The sequence below is a fragment of the Acanthaster planci genome, linkage group LG18 (genome assembly GCF_054643075.1).
Source record: "Acanthaster planci isolate LZ-2023a linkage group LG18, COTS_SCS, whole genome shotgun sequence".
NCBI classification, from domain to species: domain Eukaryota; kingdom Metazoa; phylum Echinodermata; class Asteroidea; order Valvatida; family Acanthasteridae; genus Acanthaster; species Acanthaster planci.
In genome coordinates this window covers 4,745,888-4,765,923 of record NC_141794.1, presented here as the reverse complement: position 1 = coordinate 4,765,923, position 20,036 = coordinate 4,745,888, and the positions used below count along the sequence as shown (strand labels likewise).

Genomic DNA, 20,036 nt, shown 5'->3' with positions numbered 1-20,036 from the left:
CAAAAAACAAGAGAAACGGAAGACTGTGGCTTTCTAACTACCAGCAAACCTTGCCTCTGCAGGGCAAAACAACACAAGGTTTTGTTACATGAAAAAGAACCGCCATTACATCAAAAGGGATATGAGCTTTTATGTTTTTCCAGTCAAGTAACTTACCGGTCTGATTCCAGCCACTTCAGCAAGATACCATTGGTGCAGTAGAGGATGCAGCCCTGTTGCCGTGGGAACCGTGCCTCCAATCTAATCTGGTACCCCGTGCTGTTGCCACTGCCGCATGCCTCGCCTCTCTCACACGCCACCCTCTCAGCCACCTGACAAACCAGTAACCAGGACTTGAACATATGTTTTTGGTTCCTTTTGTGGACTCAATTGGAGATGCACACAGGTTTTTTTTTTTAACAACTTTGCCTTCAAGACGCTATTGGGGGTGATACTAATGCACTTTTTCCATTAGTTGGTCAATGGACACTCATTCAACGTATATATTGAGGGGCATGTAATAAAGGAATCTGTGTTACTGGGCTGGAGAGGGCATCACTTAAAACCACAAACCAAGAAGCAGCGCTTTATAGAACTTCTTCATATTTTGTGCTTGAAGCTGCCAGCAACATCAAATTGCTGGTAAAAAGCACAACGGAAATTAACGTGAGGATTAAAACCACAATTCATATATGCAATATACAAATTATAACCAGCAATAGACTCTTTGAATTCAAGAGCATCTGACGAAACACATGTCAAATAATTCCAATGTTATTACAGTTTCTCTCACAAGTAAAAATCTTGACATTGCACAGAACACGCCTGAGCATTTCACTGACCGATATGGCTGAGATTCTACGGGGCTGAGTACAGATGACGCGGCAGGTCGACCCCTGACCTTGCTGGATATGGTGGTCTAGGATAAACTGGGGCACCTGGGTGGTCTTGCCGCAGCCTGTCTCCCCGCTGATGACTACCACCTGGTTCTCGCTGATCAAACGCAGAAGCTCCTTGATGAAAAACGGCATGAAAGAGCATGGTCGGGGAAGAGTGGAAATTGACACAAGATGCATCTCAAGGTTTACCTTGAGATTTTAAAAGGCACCTCGGGGTAAAACATAGAGTTACGCCTGGTTTAAGTTTGCATCCTTCTTGCAAAAAGAACCCAGGTTAAAAGAAAATTGCACAGAGGTAATTTTTTTGGAGGGATTCCTGACTCCAGATCTTTCAGCCTTTGTCAAAGTGAGTATTAATCTGAAGCGGAAGTTCAGCATCTCGAAATATGTACCAAGCAGTCAGGGATCATCTCAGAAAGTCATGGTAAAAACAAGGTCAGCTTTTCTACAAACGTGAGAAGAGGTAAACAAATCTCTCCCAGAGGACACAGCATTTTTAAATACAGATACTGAAGACTAGGTGGAACCACCAACCTAGTCTGGATAGCTCAGCTAGTGGAGAACTTTCGTGGTGCTCAAAGGATCAAAAGTTCAAATCCCACTCCAACCAATTTCCTTGTCCATCTGTATAACTACAGTTTGGATAGGATTCATGAAAAAAATGCACAACCGATATCCCCTGATGCCTATGCTTGAGAACAAATGCCTTTGACTCTAAAGAACACCTTCAAAACCTGCTGATGTAAGACGTCAACGTTTTAACGAGCAACATTTAGTGGCCTTCACTTACATGTCTCATATTGTAGGATGGCAGCTTCTTGCGGAACTCCTGCATGTCTCTGTATTGCCGGTTGTTGGCCAACTTAGTCTCCAGCTCCAGCCGTAGTCTATCGTCCAGGCCAGCATCTCGTGTTAGCACGTGGCTGTAGAATGAGTGGAACTGCTCCTCTTGCGGATTTTTCCCTGGTAGAAACAAAGGAGACGGCCCCGAACTCACACATCTTCCCAAATGAAAGACTCATTCAATGCAACTTGCAGGAATGTTGTGACAAAAAAAACAATGCATCTCTTCTTTTAATCAACATTGAGCCAATTCGGTCTTTCATTTTGGAAAGGTCACTCGCAAACAATGCATCTGACGTCAAGCCAGCCGAAGCGTGTTCACTGCGTGAGTCAGCGTACGGACGTGCTGAAAGGGTGGGCCTCGCGTATGTATTAATGCTCTGGGATGACCTATACAACACATTTCATTTTGAGCGCACCTTCTGCACTGGCTCATCGCCGTGCTAGACCCGAAGAGGAAAGTGACCTCTGGAAAGGCCAGCATCCATGAAAGCAATAAAACCATCAAACCGTCAGGAAACCACCTGTGTGTTGGATAAAGGCCCATGGCATTCATCCATCAAACACAGGGTTATCAAGTGCCACTACTTCCTCCACAGGTTACCTTGCAAACTTATTCAACTGACAACCTGCATATACATGTACTGTGGGTTGCAGTGATTTGTGACAAAGTCGTTCCCTACATAGTGTACGACCCTTCTGCCTTTGACATGACTTGACATGGCTTTAATACTGGAATAAATTTACTATAATTCAAGATTTGATTCACTGATCTTTGCTGTATGCAGCTGTTGACCTCGACAACAACTTACTGGGGGTAACTTCCATGTTTTCGAGTTGTTCTTCGTCATCAGATCCCTGGTTTCTCACATCGTCCAACAACTTGCAGATGTGCCGCTCATGCTCGGGCTGCATACCTACGACGGGCCTCTGGGAAATTAAAGTGGTAATTATAGTGGGACAAGTTGGGTAGGCGCAGGTGGTTGCTTTGTCCTCCTTTCACCGGTACTCGGCAACTTGGGTTCAAATCCCAGATCAGCGCGTGGATGGGGTTTTACGCAGAATAGTGGGTTTCCCCCACCTCTAAAACTGAATATCTCTTTAGTGTCCTCTTACCCAAGGCCACTACAGAGCAAGTCACTGAGCAATGACAATGCTATGCCAATAAGCATTAAGTTTGAAATGTTAACAATGCGGACACTTACAATGGAAATCTGGCAACTAGATTTCACCACTAGAAATCTGGGAAAGAATTGGATGCCACTTGACTTCCTGTGCACAAACCCTATGAGACTGGTCTGAAAAATTCTAAGTGTTTTCTGTATGAATATCTTAACATTTTCTCTGCTGAATTTGACTCTCAGGACATGTTGTTATTTTCAGATGGCTGATAGGTCACTGCACGGAAAAAAATTAGTGGCATCTGCATAGGCAGGGTTTTTTAAAAAAGGGAACTCCAACTTTAAGGGCTTGATATAGCTATATGGCATCTCACACAGCATTTTGGGGGCCACCATAATAAAATTGAAGATAAGAGCTTTCAATTGACACCTTTCTTGCCTGATCATGTAATTGCATAAGTGAATACCAATGGATTGAAATCATGGCACCTAACTGCACTTGTTCACGTATTGAGCCTCATCGCATCTCACTTGACCAACTGCCTAACCTTGATTGTGAATAATGTCTTGCCTGGTTATACAATGGGGTTTATTCAAAAGGCCTGCCATGTCCATTCTGGCCATCAAACAAGCTTGGTATCCCGATGTTGCAGCTACATGTAACCACTCAGCAGAGAATTTTTGTGGTAAAGACATTTCAAGAAACCAAAGGTCTGCAAGCCCACCGGACGCTTTTCGAGAAGCATTCAGAGACAGAGACCCACCAGCAAAGAAAGCAATCTGGGCCAATGTTAAAAAGTATGAAACACATGGAACCAGCTTAAACAGGAACTGAGGTCACTCAGGACGGCTGTTGATGAATGTGTGCTAAATGAATAAATAATCTGTCATTAAAATTAATGCGAATTCGTGTTGATTTTGTTTCACATGAAAGTGAACCAACCACATTTTTGCACCCTAAATTCTCGGTGATGGTGCTCCATCATGCATTGCCCTGGACAACAAACCTTTGTGTCGTTTTAACGTTGATGATGTCTACTCTAAAGTGGTACCGTGATCCTTGCTGAAAGGTATATAGTATGGTCGTATCAATCCCCTTAAAGTTGGATTATCTTTTTTTTAAAAACACCCTGTAGAAATTCTTTCCAATGTTCAAAATCTGGGACAAACACAGAGTTGATTGCTCATGAGCAATACTTAACGAGCCTCTGAATGAAATGATTGTGGTTGTCAGTTACAAGCTTACATTTCTGGCTTCTTCGGCCGCTTTCTTTGCCTTCCCGCGTGCAGCATACCACATGCCGATCTGTCGTCCCCTCAGCCCCGGTGGTGGTCCGCCCATTTTGCCCCCTCCACCGTGGCCTTGTCCCCACCCACTCCCTCCTTGTTCTCCATCTCTTCTGCTGGGTCCCGCTCGCCCGTCTTCCTGGCCTCCATCCCATCTGGCGCCCCGGTCTCGGCCTCTGTGGCTGTTGAAGTAGCGTCCCCTGGCCTTGCTCATTTGATCGAAAGTCAGCCTGTTTAAGGTGAATCATTTTGACCAAAACAATGAATTTTAAACAAAAAAAAATTAAGAACTCCTTACTCTTTGCATGACAGGTGATATGCTATGGTGCTCCATGACTTAGGGTTGCTGGAGTAACTCCATTCCTATAAATGTTCATGACACCAGGAAATAAACACACATTTTCCAGCAAGACTCATGTTACAAGGGGCTGGAGGCGCCTTGTTATTACTACTGGTGTTAAGATACCTTGCATGATCTGCTTTGCATAACCAATCCAGCTCCAGATGGAAGCAAATTTCAACGAGAGTAATACTACATCTGCTGTCAATGTCAAGGCTGGATATTCATGTCATATCTAAGCTCAAGGCCATCACAGGTACAGTCATGGCATGATAGTCCCTGAAAATAAGTGATCAATACGAGCGATTCACAATAGTGCGCCACCAAGAATTTGCAACACGCTGGCCAATCATAATGCACAAAATTTGTCGACCCTTTCCAAACGCGCATTGGGTCGACAAATTTCGCGCACTGTGATTGGCTAACGCATTGCAAACTCTTGGTGGCGCACTAATGTGAAACAAAATACACAGTCCCCTAATGTGGCCCAATTCGATGTTCACTTGACTTATCCTAAAGGCTTTTTGAACCTTTGTGGACAAGTTCAGTGTCAACAGGTCAAGAAATTGCATCTGAAATTAAAAAAACAGCATGTGGCACAGTTGAAAATATTTCAGAAAATCCAACATAAACATTTAAAGTAAAGGTTTCTTTAAATTTGATGAATTTAACTAAATCATTATTACCTCCACTAACATACACAATTACAAAACCATTTCGTATTCTTGAGTGTAGGCCTATGTTAAAAGACTTCAAAATGTTCTTTTTGCACTTCGGAAGAAAACTGGATCAAGATAAAATTTCATCTGAACTTTGCAGTGGGTGTGCATTATCGAGATTTATGAATAAAAAATGGGAGTTCGAGTAAATTTCACCTTTTGACATTTTGAGGTGAAAGTATATTGCGACACTAGAAGAAAAATTCAAAGTGTGCCAAGTTAGATCATGGGGGTAGGAGGCCGGGCCAGTCCCAACTACATAGTTGGGTTGGGACTAATGCTGTAGTTGGGGCGTGACATTCACCAGACCTGGCTATCTACATTAATTTAATAGGCCCAGACCGGCTGACCGGGATTTTTGATGCTAAATAATAAATTGCTATGGAGGAAATTTCACCCTGGAGGAATAAAAACACTGATTCAAAACACCCCATCAACAGCAAACCGAGGAAAATATTGTTTCTAGGTTAGACATGTTAGAAGAAGAAAGACTCACTTAATTCTATCTAGAGGGGAAAATGATCTGCGTCCGTTTCGGAGACCTCCGCAGAAAGTAAAACGTGCACTTGCAATCATGACATTGACACATGATGGGAAGGCTCATGAATTGAAGCCCCTGTCTTATTGGTATAGCGCCCTCATTCGTCAGCACAACACAGAGAAAATGGCGGAGCTTTGTGTTGGAACTGCGCAAATGATCGCTGGTAATATACAATGTTAATCTCCTTTCAAAGTTGAAGTAATTCAGGCAGATGTCGTTATGTTAATTTACAGATATCTGTTCCGCACCATTTTCATTTCTGATGAGTTCTGCTCATATCTATTTCACAAATTTTTCAACATCTTTTGGTGGTGTGCCCTTTCAACTCGGCATGATTGTATTTATGCGCAGTCGGTCATGTCATCGTCATGGTATAGGCCCTACTTCTGTTTTTTCCATCAGGACCAACTATGGTAAACCTTTACTGGAAAGAGTTCCATACCCGGTACCATGCATCGCCGCACAAACCCTTGGAGACTGGTTGTAAAAATTTCAAGCGTTTTCTAAAGTTCAATATATCCTCCATGTAGGCCTATTCCCTGCCAAATTTACATGTGTGATGGCAGCTTACTGCAGAGGAAAAGTAGTGACATCCATGTGTAGAATTCTTCTCAGAAAAAAATGTTGCATCCTGAATCCACTTCAGCAGTTGTGTACAAAGTCTATGGGGAGTGAAGAGAATTTTCTAAGTATTTCCCAACAACCATGACAACATACGTAAATGTTTTTCAGTCCAGAATTCGTGTCTTTCCAGCATTTCTGTAATGACTGACTTTTATTGAGATGTTATGTGATGAGAAAAGTGGAGTCAGGGTACAACATTTTTTCCTTCTCTTTTATTTTTCAACTTCATTAGTCACAGGTGCATTACAGTTGAATAAAAATTCATCATGACATTGGGCAGAGACCCAGCATTCTTTTATATTCCCCAGATTTGTCACGAGTACCTTTTCATTAGAACTGGCATGATCTGGAAATTTTTTTTCAGGAAATTTGATATTGTAAAAAGCTGTCAGCCTGTTTTCTCACAGGTCAAATAATTTTGCGTGAATGTCTAAACATGGCAAAAGATACTTAAGTGTAAAGCTTAATGAAATGTTGTCATGAATAAGAGTTGATTTTTTTTATCTTAGATTCTGCTACTTCTGCATAATCTGTAGACCACAGACAACATTGTCAGCTTTGTCCAGAGTTGGGCACACATCAGGACTTTGAGTGCAAGACTTCTGTCACCGGCCATGGATTCATTCCTGTTGGCGGCCGGCATCCTCTACTTCCTGGCCATCTCCCTGTGCGGCATGAGCCTGGCCCTGCCCCTGTGGGTGGTCTCCAATGTCCAGCGCTCGGACCTGAGCCTGGGCCTGCTGGTCCATTGCCAGCAGATCTATGGCCGGCCCTGGGACTGCCGCTACGCCGAGGGCCCGCTGGAGTGGCTCCTGGCCGCCGTACTGATCATGCTGGGTATTGTGGCGCTGGCCGTCGGCACGGGCATGATCATCTTCTCCGACAAGCGGCCCCGGCTGCGGCGCTACCCCAAGTACATGGGGCTGGCCGCCTGGACGCTCTTCTGCTTGGCCATCATGATGTTCCCGGCTGGCTTTGACCTCCCACTGATCGGTGGCAATCCCTACCTCCTGCCCAACAGCGTCAAGACTGGCATCTCCTATGGCCTGTTCTTCACGGGCATCATCTGCACGTTCTTTGGGTCAGCTTTGGCACTGGGAAAGATGTATTATGACATCATTGTTCTCCGATAAACTTTTTTTTTTCTTTTTCCTATGCCATATTATTCCATCAAAACTGTGACAAATCATGGACAATCCGGCACATTCATAATCTCACGTGATGCATGTACATAGTGTAAAATAGGCAGAGATAATATAAAACAGACAGCGCACATCAGTATTTTTAAGTGATGCACGTAATGGAGTAACAGTTACGCTGAATGGGCAAAATTTGTGTCAATTGTGAATTGTGGCATAAAGTCGTGTCTTGTTAAAGTATTGTGTATCGGTTTCGGGAACATATGTCATCCAATAACCAGGAACAAGCAGACCAACACTGTGGTGACATCACGCTTGTGAGCAGGTGGCAGTGGTAGGCGTGCTTCGCATGAAAAGTAAAAAAAATTGTACAGAAAAGATAAATTTTTTTTTTTGTGCGGTAACGTGACATTATGGTAGCACAACATGACTGGTGTATGAATAATCTTTGCCCAATCCTTATTTTACCACTAGCTTGCAATAACTGACGGTGTCTAGTGACTACATTCAAATGGTTGGACTTGCTGAATTTGCATATGTGACTGGGAAAGAGTTCTATATATGGAAAAAACTAATTTTCCCTTAAAATTAAAAATAGCCATCAAAAAGTTATAACGTCCTAAAAAGTGAAACTGCGCTAACACAATTCCAAAGCATTTACTTTGAAAAAGGGTTTTTTCAGCCAAGCTTCAAAGGTTTGTGCACAGGGCATCAAGCGTTGTCCTTATATGGAAATCTTTCCTATGATCATCCCAACAGTTACAATGGAACACAAATAGCACTTGTAGAATTGATAGGTTGGATTTACGTGTAACTGCCTCAGTCAAGGAAACTGATGTTTGGAAATCGCTCAAAGAGGAGAAATTTTTAATATGTAAGAATCCGTTGTAAATTGAAGTGCTTTATATAAGGGACATTTGGTCAAAACTTCAGGCCAGGAGAGTGATGCATGTTGAAATGGGAGCAGTTTGAAAACATCGTTTCACATGCGACCACGTTTAGTACTGGAGAACAAAGCCATGTCTCCACAAGGATACAGAGTTTGGAATGTGTGATCTGTGGAAGTGAGTCGTTACTCCTCAGTTCCCAGAGATAATTATTTGGAGTTCTAGGCAGTGTCTCATCTACTTTTAGCCATCAAATCCTCAGGACAGGCAAAACCAATTTTAGATAGCCATTTTTTTCCTGTACAAAATTTAGAAAGACTCCTTTTTGGTTTTGGTTTCAAACAATCTGTAACACAGGTCAACAACTCTTCACATTTCCTTCCCAGATATTGGGTACAGCAGAAATACAGCCTTAGAATAGCACTTAAGGGTGTTGGCTTAAACAATTTCACTGGGAGGGGATGGGCAGTTGTTAACATCGTCTAGGAAAGGACAGGTAGCTATTTCAGTCCTAGACGACAATGGTTAGAGGCCTTTGTATTATAATGTAAACCAATATGATCCCTCAACATCTGTCACTCGCATGCACTGTCGTCACTGATCAGGATACCAAACTGAGTGATGCCTCAAAATAAAGAGTTTCAGTTTGCTCTCTCCAATACTTGTTAAACAAAACTGGCCCTTGTTGTCATTTGACATATTTTCACGGAGCGGGTCCCACGTGGAAAAGGGCGACGTCACTCTGCATGACGCTGCATGGATTTTACCCTGGCCAAGAATGCACATCTTTCTGAACATAAACCTGCATGCAGACTTAAAAAAGCACTTCAAAATGCAGCCATACAAGATAGGTGGAGTGAAGTGGCTAAGCAGAACGAGTTAGAAAAATATGTTGACAAGTTTAACATCATGCGGGTCTGTATTTCTAGACTTCAGAGGACGAGTCTTGGTGGTACTCGGAGTTAAGTATTATTCACTGACTCTACCACACGGGAGAAAGGATTTGAATTTTATCTGAAATAAAAAGAGCAAACCCCGTCTCATGGTTAATGTAAAAACTGCTGCCTCGGCTTGTGTCTTCTTCAAAGAATCTTGGTTGAGAATTCAAATCGGTGTACTGTAAATAAGGTCAAAATGGTGCCTGCCGGAAGAGTAACGGTAACCTATTGATCCCATTTTTGTTCCGACCACCAATTATTGATCAACCATGGAAAATAACAATTTCTAATTATTCTTGGTCTTCCTTATATTACCAGAGGCAGCACATATTGTCTTTGGTCGGCTGTTAGCACTGTGTACAAATATTTGCACGGCAGGGAGCATTGAAAATTCAAACCAAGGAGAACGATGGTGGCATCAAAACATGTGACATTTTGTTACAGCATCTTGTTGGTGCTTCCATTAATACAGGTAATGACATCCTGTTTCGAACTGGGGGAAAAAAATTAGTCAAATCTGTTGTAGATGCGATTTTGAAGATGTCCATATTGAATAAAATGCTGAGTTAATCAAATGTAAAGAGCATTGCCGCTGCGAAGAAAAAAAATCAACATAGAAATGTTTGCAGCAGTACTGTCTTAGAAATGAGGTCAAAGCCGAACTTTGTATCAATTTTTCAGATTCGTAAAAAAGGCAATAATAAACAACATACGTAATTCAATAATTCATGAAAATATGTGTTCAAAAGTGAATCAGTACCTTTTCTATATGAGTATTGTACATGTACAGTGTTTAGAAAAATACCAACAGGTCCAGGTATGAATCCTATATAACATCCAAAAAAGCAAATCGATACTGGACTGCTTTTGTATCCCGGACTAGGACCATTCCTCTCTGGCCCCGTGGGCGCTCTTCAATAAGTCTCAGCAATCCCAGCATGCAACAGTAGCCCACTGCTTGGCCACTTCCAGAGATGAATGCATTGGCTCCATCCATGACAAACCCAATCAACTGACGACGGCAAGACTTGAAAAGTTTCACATTGGAGGCCACTTCATCTTTCACGCGGACTTCATCACTGCTCCCATCTCTGGGATTGTCATCCACTGACTGGCCCTTTTTCTTCTTGTTTTTCTTCTTTTTGGGCGTCTTTGGGAGCTTGAACTCTCTGTGGATGGGTTCACGGGGACAGAACCTCTGGTCAGATTTGAATGATGCGAAATCTTCCTCGCTCGGCAGGCAAATCATCGCAAACTGCCGAGGCACTCCACGGTTGGCCATGCTCAGCCTCACACCAACAAGAACTCTGTCTGCATCTTGAATCAGGTCAGCAGCAACCCTGTTTATCTCCATATGATGGCCTGTTTTGGCTTCTTTACTCTGTGCACTTGATGCCTGACTGGCAGCGTGTCCATTAGCAGCCTCCGTAGTGTGCATTTTGACACCAGCAATATCTTTAAGAATGCCTGCTATGGGTGCTCCAAAGGAAACATTCGGCTTGGTCCTCGTAGAGGCTATAGACATTTTCAGGGGCCTAAGGTTAGCTCCTAAAGACTCACTGAGTTTTTCCAGTTTAGTTCTATCTCGTAGGACAAAGAAGGTTTGGTTCTCATCTTCTCCAGGGTGCAGGTTCTTTTCCTCAGAGGATGCACCTATGTCACTGGCTGCCTGCTTGATTGCTTCTGTTGCATTAGGCTCGATAGCAATATCTTCCTCCTCTTCTTCTTCTGACTTCTTGGTATCCCTCCATTCTTTGAGAAGTTTCTTCCAGGGACACTTAAAAGGTGAGACGACGCCAAGCTTCCCGTAGTTGGGCCGCTTGGCGGGCGGCCAGCTCTTGAACTTCTTGGTCAGCTCCTGCTCTAACTTGTCTGCCCACTCCTCTCCCGCAGCCGTGTCCGGGAAAACATCTGGGAAGAATGGAACCCCTTGCTGCAGGTGGCAGGAGCGCAATTCCCGAAGCCCTGCCACGCGGGCGCCCCTCAGGATCAGGGCAATCCAGAAGGCCATCCCCCAGCCACTCGGCAGGACGATGTCCCAGCCGCCTCCGAAGCCAGCCGAGCTGCCCCCGTTGGACTTGTGGGATGCAGCTGCTGAGCATTCGCTGCCCGGCTGCTGGAGGAGCAGAATCGGAACACGTGACTCTTGGCGGTCAAGACTGAGCTCCTGGCCCGGGACGAGCATCTCAGAGCGCATCCTGTTCAGCTTGTGGGTGGGGATCTGGGTTGATGTGACAGCTTTTCGCACTGACTTTTCCCAGATGGGAGACACAGGCGCTGCGTTAGGGAACTGGCGTACAACTTCAGTTGGTACTTTGTCTGGGGAAAGTTTAAGTATGTCTGTCTTTGTGAAAATGAAACTACCAATAAAATAAAACCAAGAAAGTCCGAGCAAAGTCTCAAAGAGGAAATCCGAACCATGCACAGTGGTCACTGGTAATGAAGTGTTAAGTTTTCATGACAAAAAGAATGTTCAAAAATGCAGAAAACAACAGTTAGAAAAAGTAACACAACAGGGAGGAAGCACTATAAACACAACCTGTCTGCCTCTCTTTGGCAGAGAGGCAGCGCTGCATAACTGACAGTCAAACTAAGCTTGGTGAAATCCCCGACTTACCAGGTGGAACTAACTCATTGGGGTCTGTCATGATCTTGGTTCTCTTGATGGGAAGGAGATTGCGTGGGTCTCGTACTGTCAGGCCGAGAACGCAGCGTGGGGGAAGATCCATCGCTGTCCTCACTCCGCCAAGGGTCTCCCAGGTGGATGACTGTTCCCCCCAGGCTTGCAGATGATGCAGGTCCTGTAACCATGCAATAACATTGCAAGATGATAAACCTTCCTCTCTCGGCAGGACCGTATACTGTCCTTTGAGCCCTTCAGCCTTTAACTGAGGTATGACGTGTACACATCGTGGAATTGCCTGATATCTCAGAGTGGCATGCTTGCAGCGATCATTTGGTGCGACCTGCAGAAGGCGTGTCTCGTAGCCCTCTCTGGGATTTGAACCCAGACCGGATCAAACACTGCACACATGTTACTGACTGTCCTAAAATTTTTAGCTGTAGGTTACAGTGGTACAGCGCGCACAGAAAAGGACTAAAAAAGGGCTCTCGCTTCGGCTGGGTTGGATTCTGGTATGTCTGGCAGGCTGCCAAAACATAAACCTGATGGGTGTTCAGGATTTGTACATAAACGTATTTCTTAGAGCCTTCTTTATTTCAACATTCCGGGGCGTGCCCACGAAGCAGTACTTGCTACCACAATAGGCCATGCACAGCAAGGGTTAGGGCCAAGTTAAAGTTAACACATGGTACACCTCTACAGATTTCTAGGATTAATGATTAATGGATTAATGTATTCAGACGTCAGATGGAGGTACTTCGAGGCACCCTTGACGTTTTAAACCCATTGACTGTGCCAGTGTATACAGAAAGCCAGATCGTGTACATGCACCCTCAGGTGCAACATGCTGAAAGCAATACTCACTGCGTAGTAATCTTCCCACCACAGTCTGGGTTGCTCCGAGCCAGAGGCCTTGCCCACGTCAGACATCTTTAGGGCGTGAAGAAGCACTGGGTGCGACAGTGGGCCTTGCAGGCAGAATCTCAGGGGACTGTCCTTGAGCTGTGTCACGGTGACTCTGCTGTTTGAGTCTAAAACAGAACAGAAAGCATGACTGAGCCATTTTGGAGAGATAAACTGAGCCATATCAGTCCTAAATCCTGTTGGAAGACTGAGGACTGTTAGGGTTTGTGGTACCCTTAAAATAAATCTTTTTCAATCAAACAGTATCTGGTGGCTGGTAATTTCAGGAGGATTTTTATCCCCAACACTCTCAGTTACTTCATTATCCACTAAGCGGTTGGAAGGATTTTGCAGGATTGAATAAGGAAGAGCCAGTTTGATCTTGCTTTTCATGCAGCCTGACTGATGCTCCTTGAAAGTCAGTTAGCCTGTGAGAAACATGTATCAACGTCTTGTAATGTATCAACGTGATCAACTTGCTTTTAGTGCAGACTGACTGATGTTCCTTGAAAGTTGATTAGCCTGTGAGAAACATGTATCAACGTCTTGTAATGTATTAACGTGATTACCAGTATTTGCATTTTCAGCCTCGCTCGCTGCTTTGAGTTCCTTGAGTAACTCTGAGGCACACGATGGGTGAGCCCACAGCCACAGCTTTCTGACTCCTTTCTCCTCAAACTTTCCCCCAGGGCTTGCCGCTGGCATTCCAGCTTTGCACCCCTCTTGGCTTTCTCCTTTTGCCTCGGGGACACTGTCTGCCAAAGTCGCTTCGGCTTTCCAGAGGAACTGGACGGGTCCTATTGCACCCTGGGGGAACTGATCCTTTCGGTAAAAGACTGCTTCACCGTGACGCTGACCACTGAGAAAAGCAGCTGCGGCACAGGTCAAACCTGTTTAACAGATATTATCCCCAAAATATTACTGACGTAACATACTTTGCCCCAGACCACAAAAGATACAATTATCCTACGCAAACCTGAACTTCTGACATAGAGATAACTACTGGTTCAGTGCAACAGAGATGGATCTTAAACACTGTCATCTCCAAAATTTCCCCCCCAAAGTCCACACTTCTTAGAACATGTTTATCTCGGACATCTGACGGACTCACCAGTGGATGGACTGGTGAGGCGGGAGAGTGCCCTCAGTGTCAATCCCTGGGGACCAGACATCTCGACAACTCGCAGGTAAGAAACGTCTTGGAGGAGGCAGTGTCTGGCCATGGCCCTAATGGGTAGGGGGCAATGAAAACATGGGTCAGGTTCACATAGCGACGAGGCACAGGGTTGCCCTGCAGAGAAATTACTGTGTATGCAAAAAACAGGTTACTGGTGTATCTTTTTACTTCAGATGGATTCTCTGCCCATTTCAACTCCGGAACCGCATTTAACACCAAAGGATAAGTTGGTGCAAGTTTGGTGGCTCAGTGGTGCATAGCAGTTCTCCACAACACAATCATTTAATAATTAGTCAACAGCGTCAGAAATACACCACGCATACTCTGGAACTTCAACTAACCACTGACACAGCTCCAGAAAATGTTCACTTTAACAATACTACGAAATGGGCAAGAAGTACACCACTTCCACACCGATCCCCAAGGCACTACATAAAGTCTACACCTTGTCAATATTCACTCCCCATTGACCAAAGGCACACTAGATACTCTTAGAAGACATTCTGTCCCCATTGACCAAAGGCACACTAGATACTCTGAGAAGACATTCTGTCCCCATTGACCAAAGGCACACTAGATACTCTTAGAAGACATTCTATGTGGCCAATTAACAAGGCATGGCCGGTAAAATCTCTTTTTTGAGTATGTAGGGTTCTGAAAAGAACCAGTATTACTGGAAAGAAAAGAACTGGTGGTGCTCAACGTACTCTCTCAATGGACAGAGCATACTGTCTGAAACGTACTCTCTCAACGGACACAGCATACTGTCTGAAACGTACTCTCTCAATGGACAGAGCATACTGTCTGAAACGTACTCTCTCAATGGACACAGCATACTGTCTGAAACGTACTCTCTCAACGGACAGAGCATACTGTCTGAAACGTACTCTCTCAATGGACAGAGCATACTGTCTGAAACGTACTCTCTCAATGGACACAGCATACTGTCTGAAACGTACTCTCTCAATGGACAGAGCATACTGTCTGAAACGTACTCTCTCAACGGACACAGCATACTGTCTGAAACGTACTCTCTCAACGGACACAGCATACTGTCTGAAACGTACTCTCTCAACGGACACAGCATACTGTCTGAAACGTACTCTCTCAACGGACACAGCATACTGTCTGAAACGTACTCTCTCAATGGACAGAGCATACTGTCTGAAACGTACTCTCTCAATGGACAGAGCATACTGTCTGAAACGTACTCTCTCAACGGACAGAGCATACTGTCTGAAACGTACTCTCTCAACGGACAGAGCATACTGTCTGAAACGTACTCTCTCAACGGACAGAGCATACTGTCTGAAACGTACTCTCTCAACGGACAGAGCATACTGTCTGAAACGTACTCTCTCAATGGACAGAGCATACTGTCTGAAATCTACTCTCTCAACGGACAGAGCATACTGTCTGAAACGTACTCTCTCAATGGACAGGGCATACTGTCTGAAACGTACTCTCTCAACGGACACAGCATACTGTCTGAAACGTACTCTCTCTACGGACAGAGCATACTGTCTGAAACGTACTCTCTCAACGGACAGAGCATACTGTCTGAAACGTACTCTCTCAATGGACAGAGCATACTGTCTGAAACGTACTCTCTCAACGGACAGAGCATACCGTCTGAAACGTACTCTCTCAATGGACAGGGCATACTGTCTGAAATCTACTCTCTCAACGGACACAGCATACTGACTAAAACACTGAGTACCAACACTTCTTTTCAGAACCCCACACACTCAAAAAATATATCCATGGTGCTAGCACCAACCTATCTAGTCTACTTGCTACCTCCACCATGAAATGCTTCAAATCTCACAAGGCATGGCCGACAGGTGAAACAGCCACGTGTCACGACTTGGGGCACTGTGCGTAACCTGTCGTGGTAGCAAATATTGCCACGGTGTTGAAACATTTGGAGGTTGCAGTAAGAGGAAATATTGTACAAATACTATTCAAAGAAACTTATTTCTAAGAGGTCAGTGTTTGTGGCGTTTGGCTGTACATCAAATGTTGACCGCTTTATTTCGCCTTCCAATTTTCAGTCAAATAATATGGTCAAGGAATGAACCGTCCGTGAGTCGTACCTGTAGGTGGCCCTGATGCTCTTGTCTGACGGATGCAGGGGCAGTTTGTAGCCCCACTGCCCCACCATCTTGAACCTCTTGGCATGCCAGATATGGGTCTCCAGCCAGGCGTGGCCGCCCTGTCTGCGCTGGTACTCCGCCTTCAGGTTACTGGGCCGGCGACGGTGACGGCGCGATCGCTTCGCCGGGGGCAGGTCTTCCTCTGCCCCGCCCTCTTTGCCCTGACCAGCCTTCTTCTTGTGCATGCTTTTCTGCATCTTGAAGATCGAACGAAACAAATATCAAAGTAATTCTATCGGTCTCAATTAATGCAGTGCTGTTGCCATCGCCACTGTAATGACCATGCATGCAGCCTTCCATGCTGCTACAATGACCTTGTTACAACTTGAGGTATCAACTTGGGCAATGCAGAGCTCAAGGCCCTAACAACAGGTTAATCATAGCCTTGACAGACACATCAAATGACAAGTGCAATACCCTGTAAGATCTTGCTGAACTGAGCAGTCAACAGCAGAGGAATAAACCGCCACTGTTGCGGTAATGAGAGTTAATTCCTTTGCAGAGTGTTATATATGGAGTCCTCTAGTAGCTCGCAATAATGAGACTCTTCAGCCATAAAGTCAAGAGGATAGCTGACCTGTTGAATCTTGTGCAACTCGGCAGGGGTTTACTAAGAGTGTTGCATATCGTTTGTTCAACAAGGTACCTTGCCAAATATCAGTTCACTTCATTTCATTTTCCACTTATGCATGTCAGAGGAGTACATAAATTAAAACAATTGAATGGAACAATTAATTAACAATAAGTGGAGGTCTGCAAAAAGCAGAGCTTGTAAACCGGAGACCCCCTAAACATTGTGTACTTACACATTGTTGAAAATGACATTACATAATTATGGTGGCAAAAGAAGTACACAGTATTTAGGTTAATAAGGTAATGCTACACAAAAAGTGACGTAAGAAAAATCTAACAATGGACACAAAACAAGAAAGGGCTAAGAGGCTAACAATTCCATAAAAAATGATAACAATTAGAGTGAAGAAATGAAAATAATATAAATCACTCGTCTATATCTATTCACAAGCCAAACTTTAAGTTCCTAAAGGAAAACTTAAAAACTTTAAGTTCTTAATATCCTAAAGGGTTGAGGTTAAGTTACATGCATTGGGGTAATATCCTGTAAGCATGTTCATAACTGCGTTCAGGGTTGCGGGCCAAGTCCATCACAAGTCCCTCACAAATCATTCAGTCTTAATCCAAGTCACAAGCTATTCAAGTGAACTGTGACAAACTCTTCGCCCCGTTATTTGTGACTGGTCCTGCGATAGGTCTTGGTAACTTGGTTTTGTGAAAGGGAGTTTTGAAGAGACTTATGAAAGAACTTGCAATGGATTTGATTACAACACTGATGCTGTGTGTGACGAACCAAAACGAAGTGGCAACCTCACTGTTCTCTCTTCAGAATCTCGCAGTCTCTTCGGCAGTCGTCGCAGGTCATGGCTCATGGCCCGACGTCGCAGATGACGCGGCAGCTTTTGGAAAGTCCTGCGCATGCCCCCCATGGTCATGACGGCCTCCGTCATGGTCTTGAGCTCAGCCGCGCGGGCACCGGCAAACTCGGCCACATTGATGGCTACAACAAATTGAACAGCGGTGATAAAAACGGACACCATTGCAGAACTGATACTTAAGGCATTCTTAAGATCATTCATAACACCGTGTATACACACACACAAGTGCATATGTAATGTGGATGTTATGCCCCAACTACAGCATCTGTCCCAACTATAGTTGGGCCCAGTTGGGAGAGACCCAACTGAAGTTGGACCTGACCCAACTACAGTTGGGTCTGCAGTTGGGACAATGCTCTAGTTGTGGTGTGACATGGCAATTCCATTGTTTTCATGAAGCAAAGAGAAACTGGAGCTGACTCATTTTACTTGCCCTGTGAACATTTTTCAACCTGCACATTTCCTTTACCGCTCCTGTTTTTACTTGGCAATATACATATGGGGTATCATTAAAATTTAATATCCACACCAACAAATTCCTCCACAAACAAATTCCTCTTTCATTTCTGACGATATTCACCTCAAACTCACAGCACATAAAATGCAAACCTGTATCAGTACATTTTTTGGTTGATCAAAGTCACCCACCTTTTCAGAGGGATTGAACCATGATTAAGTCAACAGGCCTATCCCCTCCCACCACGCCCCCACCATGCCCACAAACGCACAAACACTTACCCCTCGGGTTGATAGCCAAAATATCCTCCTCCCCGGCAGCTGGTCCCTCTTGGCCCTCCATGACAGTGCGCCTGCTCTTCTCTTATCCCTCAGAATTTCAGGGAAACCTGACACGCCTGGTGACATGATGGAATTCAAACCATGGAGGAATAACTCCCACCAAGAATGATGGACAAACCAGCACTAGCTCATGATTACATGTGACTGCCTGTATGTTTCAATTTTCCCTGCTAAATTGAATTCTAAGACATGTAATCACTTTCTGATGGCTAATAAACCACTGCAAGCGAAAAACCGGAGACGTTAGTATTTGGAACTCTTACCCACGCATCTAATGATGTAATCTGTATGTATGAATTCCAATGACACAAGCTACTGACGCCTTGCACCTTGGCCATGCGTCTTGTACATGTATCATATGAGTTCCAACTTCCCTAACATGGCCCATTTCAACATTTCCCTTGACTATCCTCATGTGGTGTTGCCAAAATTCTTCCCTGAAAACTTCAAATTCTCTCAGTTCAAAATACAATGAACTAGATGGGGCCCTGGGGAAGAGGGACGAGGCCTCTACCATGTCTACTGGTTACTAGTGGGCAAGATTGCACACAGTTTACTTTAGGGCCTACCATGCCTACCCCCGTCCTCAGTCTGCAGTATCCTTGATCTACCTATTTCTGAATTCTGTGCACCTAAGGCTTTGAAAAGAGATTACCAAAAAACCACATTGCAGTTGAATTTTTCCTTTTCACAACTCAAAGTCTGTCATTCATGTCATTGAAGCAATTCACAAAATTTCAGATCTCTTTGTGCCCAGGAGTAGGCAGCTTTTAGTGGGTTCGACCACAATTCCTGCCTGATCTATGCAGCTGAAGCTCTTTGAAATCTACGGTAACTGGTGACGAAGACGTGCTACACAAGGAAGATATATTTATTGAAAGGGTGAGTCCTGGTGTTTGGCATTGCAACAGCTCTTTGACTTTTTAATAACTTTCTTAAATAACAGGGAAATGAATATTAATAAAGAATGATATTTTTACCATAACATGAGGTTCTTCGGTCATGTCGGTCTGTCAATATTTAACATTCCTGCATAACAGATTACATGACAATTAAAGTCCCCTGTGTCCTTTGTCTGTTCTGTTCCTTGCTCTATGGTTTTGACAGTCTTCACTGACGTTAGCCCCAACACTATTCATTGCTATTCCGCATGACTAAACCACTTCATATGGCATCCCAGCATGCCCGGCCCACCTACATACATGCAGGCCCTACACTATCCATAATCCTTAGCTTGCTCTATGTCCTTTGTGAAATCAGCCTCAGGCATGACACGTGTCCATGGTGTCCAAGTAGAAGTTATATGTAGGTGTAACATGAAGGTAGAAATAGCCGGTCATCTCGTACTCGAGTCATCTCGTACCCAAGTCATCTCGTACCTAATACTATATCGGTGTAGCATTCAGCGGCAGACGTAGAAGAAGCGCATTTGATGATTTTTTTCAAACAACACAAACCTTTCTAAAGGAACTGCAGATAGGCCTATTCTCCGACTTTTCCCACACATGAACTTTTGTTGAAGATGCTATCAAAGTAGGCTACCAGAATTGCAGAAACACAGTTGGCCTAGTCAGTGTACCATACCACCATGAAAACACTTCTCGCGCGCAC

General features: G+C 44.2%; 3 protein-coding genes across 6 annotated transcripts in view; 1 reads left to right on the top strand and 2 right to left on the bottom strand.

The window, feature by feature from the left end:
• LOC110978458 (ATP-dependent DNA/RNA helicase DHX36-like) overlaps window positions 1–5,840 on the bottom strand; it is a 17,463-nt gene extending 11,623 nt beyond the window's left edge. The window contains exons 1-7 of one of the 2 annotated variants that reach the window (XM_022233488.2): window positions 5,685–5,784; window positions 4,596–4,748; window positions 4,089–4,359; window positions 2,534–2,651; window positions 1,669–1,841; window positions 822–992; window positions 157–311 (exon numbers count right to left, since the gene is read on the bottom strand). In XM_022233488.2, coding sequence (XP_022089180.2) covers window positions 157–311; window positions 822–992; window positions 1,669–1,841; window positions 2,534–2,651; window positions 4,089–4,343 — 872 coding nt within the window. In that variant the 5' untranslated portion in view covers window positions 4,344–4,359; window positions 4,596–4,748; window positions 5,685–5,784. Of the gene's footprint in view, window positions 1–156; window positions 312–821; window positions 993–1,668; window positions 1,842–2,533; window positions 2,652–4,088; window positions 4,360–4,595; window positions 4,749–5,684 lie in introns of both variants that reach the window. The other variant, XM_022233479.2, reaches the window with a different exon arrangement.
• LOC110978507 (modulator of smoothened protein-like) lies at window positions 5,836–9,437 on the top strand. 2 transcript variants are annotated; one of them, XM_022233564.2, is made up of 2 exons: window positions 5,836–5,892; window positions 6,863–9,437. In XM_022233564.2, the coding sequence occupies exon 2, from the start codon at window positions 6,968–6,970 to the stop codon at window positions 7,484–7,486; it is 519 nt and encodes a 172-aa protein (XP_022089256.1). In that variant the 5' UTR covers window positions 5,836–5,892; window positions 6,863–6,967; the 3' UTR covers window positions 7,487–9,437. The 2 variants fall into 2 exon arrangements, with proteins under 2 accessions (XP_022089256.1, XP_022089264.1); XM_022233572.2 differs by lacking the exon at window positions 5,836–5,892 and adding an exon at window positions 5,935–6,142.
• LOC147796114 (ribonucleases P/MRP protein subunit POP1-like) lies at window positions 9,324–20,036 on the bottom strand. Of its 2 annotated transcripts, none has more exons than XM_087148482.1 (9): window positions 19,805–20,036; window positions 18,366–18,481; window positions 17,565–17,749; window positions 16,117–16,373; window positions 13,955–14,070; window positions 13,413–13,733; window positions 12,805–12,971; window positions 11,935–12,118; window positions 9,324–11,636 (listed from the first exon to the last, which is right to left on the bottom strand). In XM_087148482.1, exons 2-9 carry the CDS (start codon window positions 18,424–18,426, stop codon window positions 10,144–10,146), a joined length of 2,784 nt encoding a protein of 927 aa, XP_087004608.1. In that variant the 5' UTR covers window positions 18,427–18,481; window positions 19,805–20,036; the 3' UTR covers window positions 9,324–10,143. The 2 variants fall into 2 exon arrangements, with proteins under 2 accessions (XP_087004608.1, XP_087004607.1); XM_087148481.1 differs by having other exon boundaries at window positions 19,883–20,036.

Bases quoted from the DNA above. Each gene is read 5' to 3' on its own strand.
- LOC147796114 (XM_087148482.1), bottom strand. From the start codon at position 18,426: ATGGAGGGCCAAGAGGGACCAGCTGCCGGGGAGGAGGATATTTTGGCT. The intron at 17,750-18,365 runs GTAAGTGTTTGT...AATTTGTTGTAG, and splicing joins TTTGGCTATCAACCCGAGGG to CCATCAATGTGGCCGAGTTT. The intron at 12,119-12,804 runs GTGAGTATTGCT...GCATGGTTACAG, and splicing joins GGTGGGAAGATTACTACGCA to GACCTGCATCATCTGCAAGC.
- LOC110978507 (XM_022233564.2), top strand. From the start codon at position 6,968: ATGGATTCATTCCTGTTGGCGGCCGGCATCCTCTACTTCCTGGCCATC.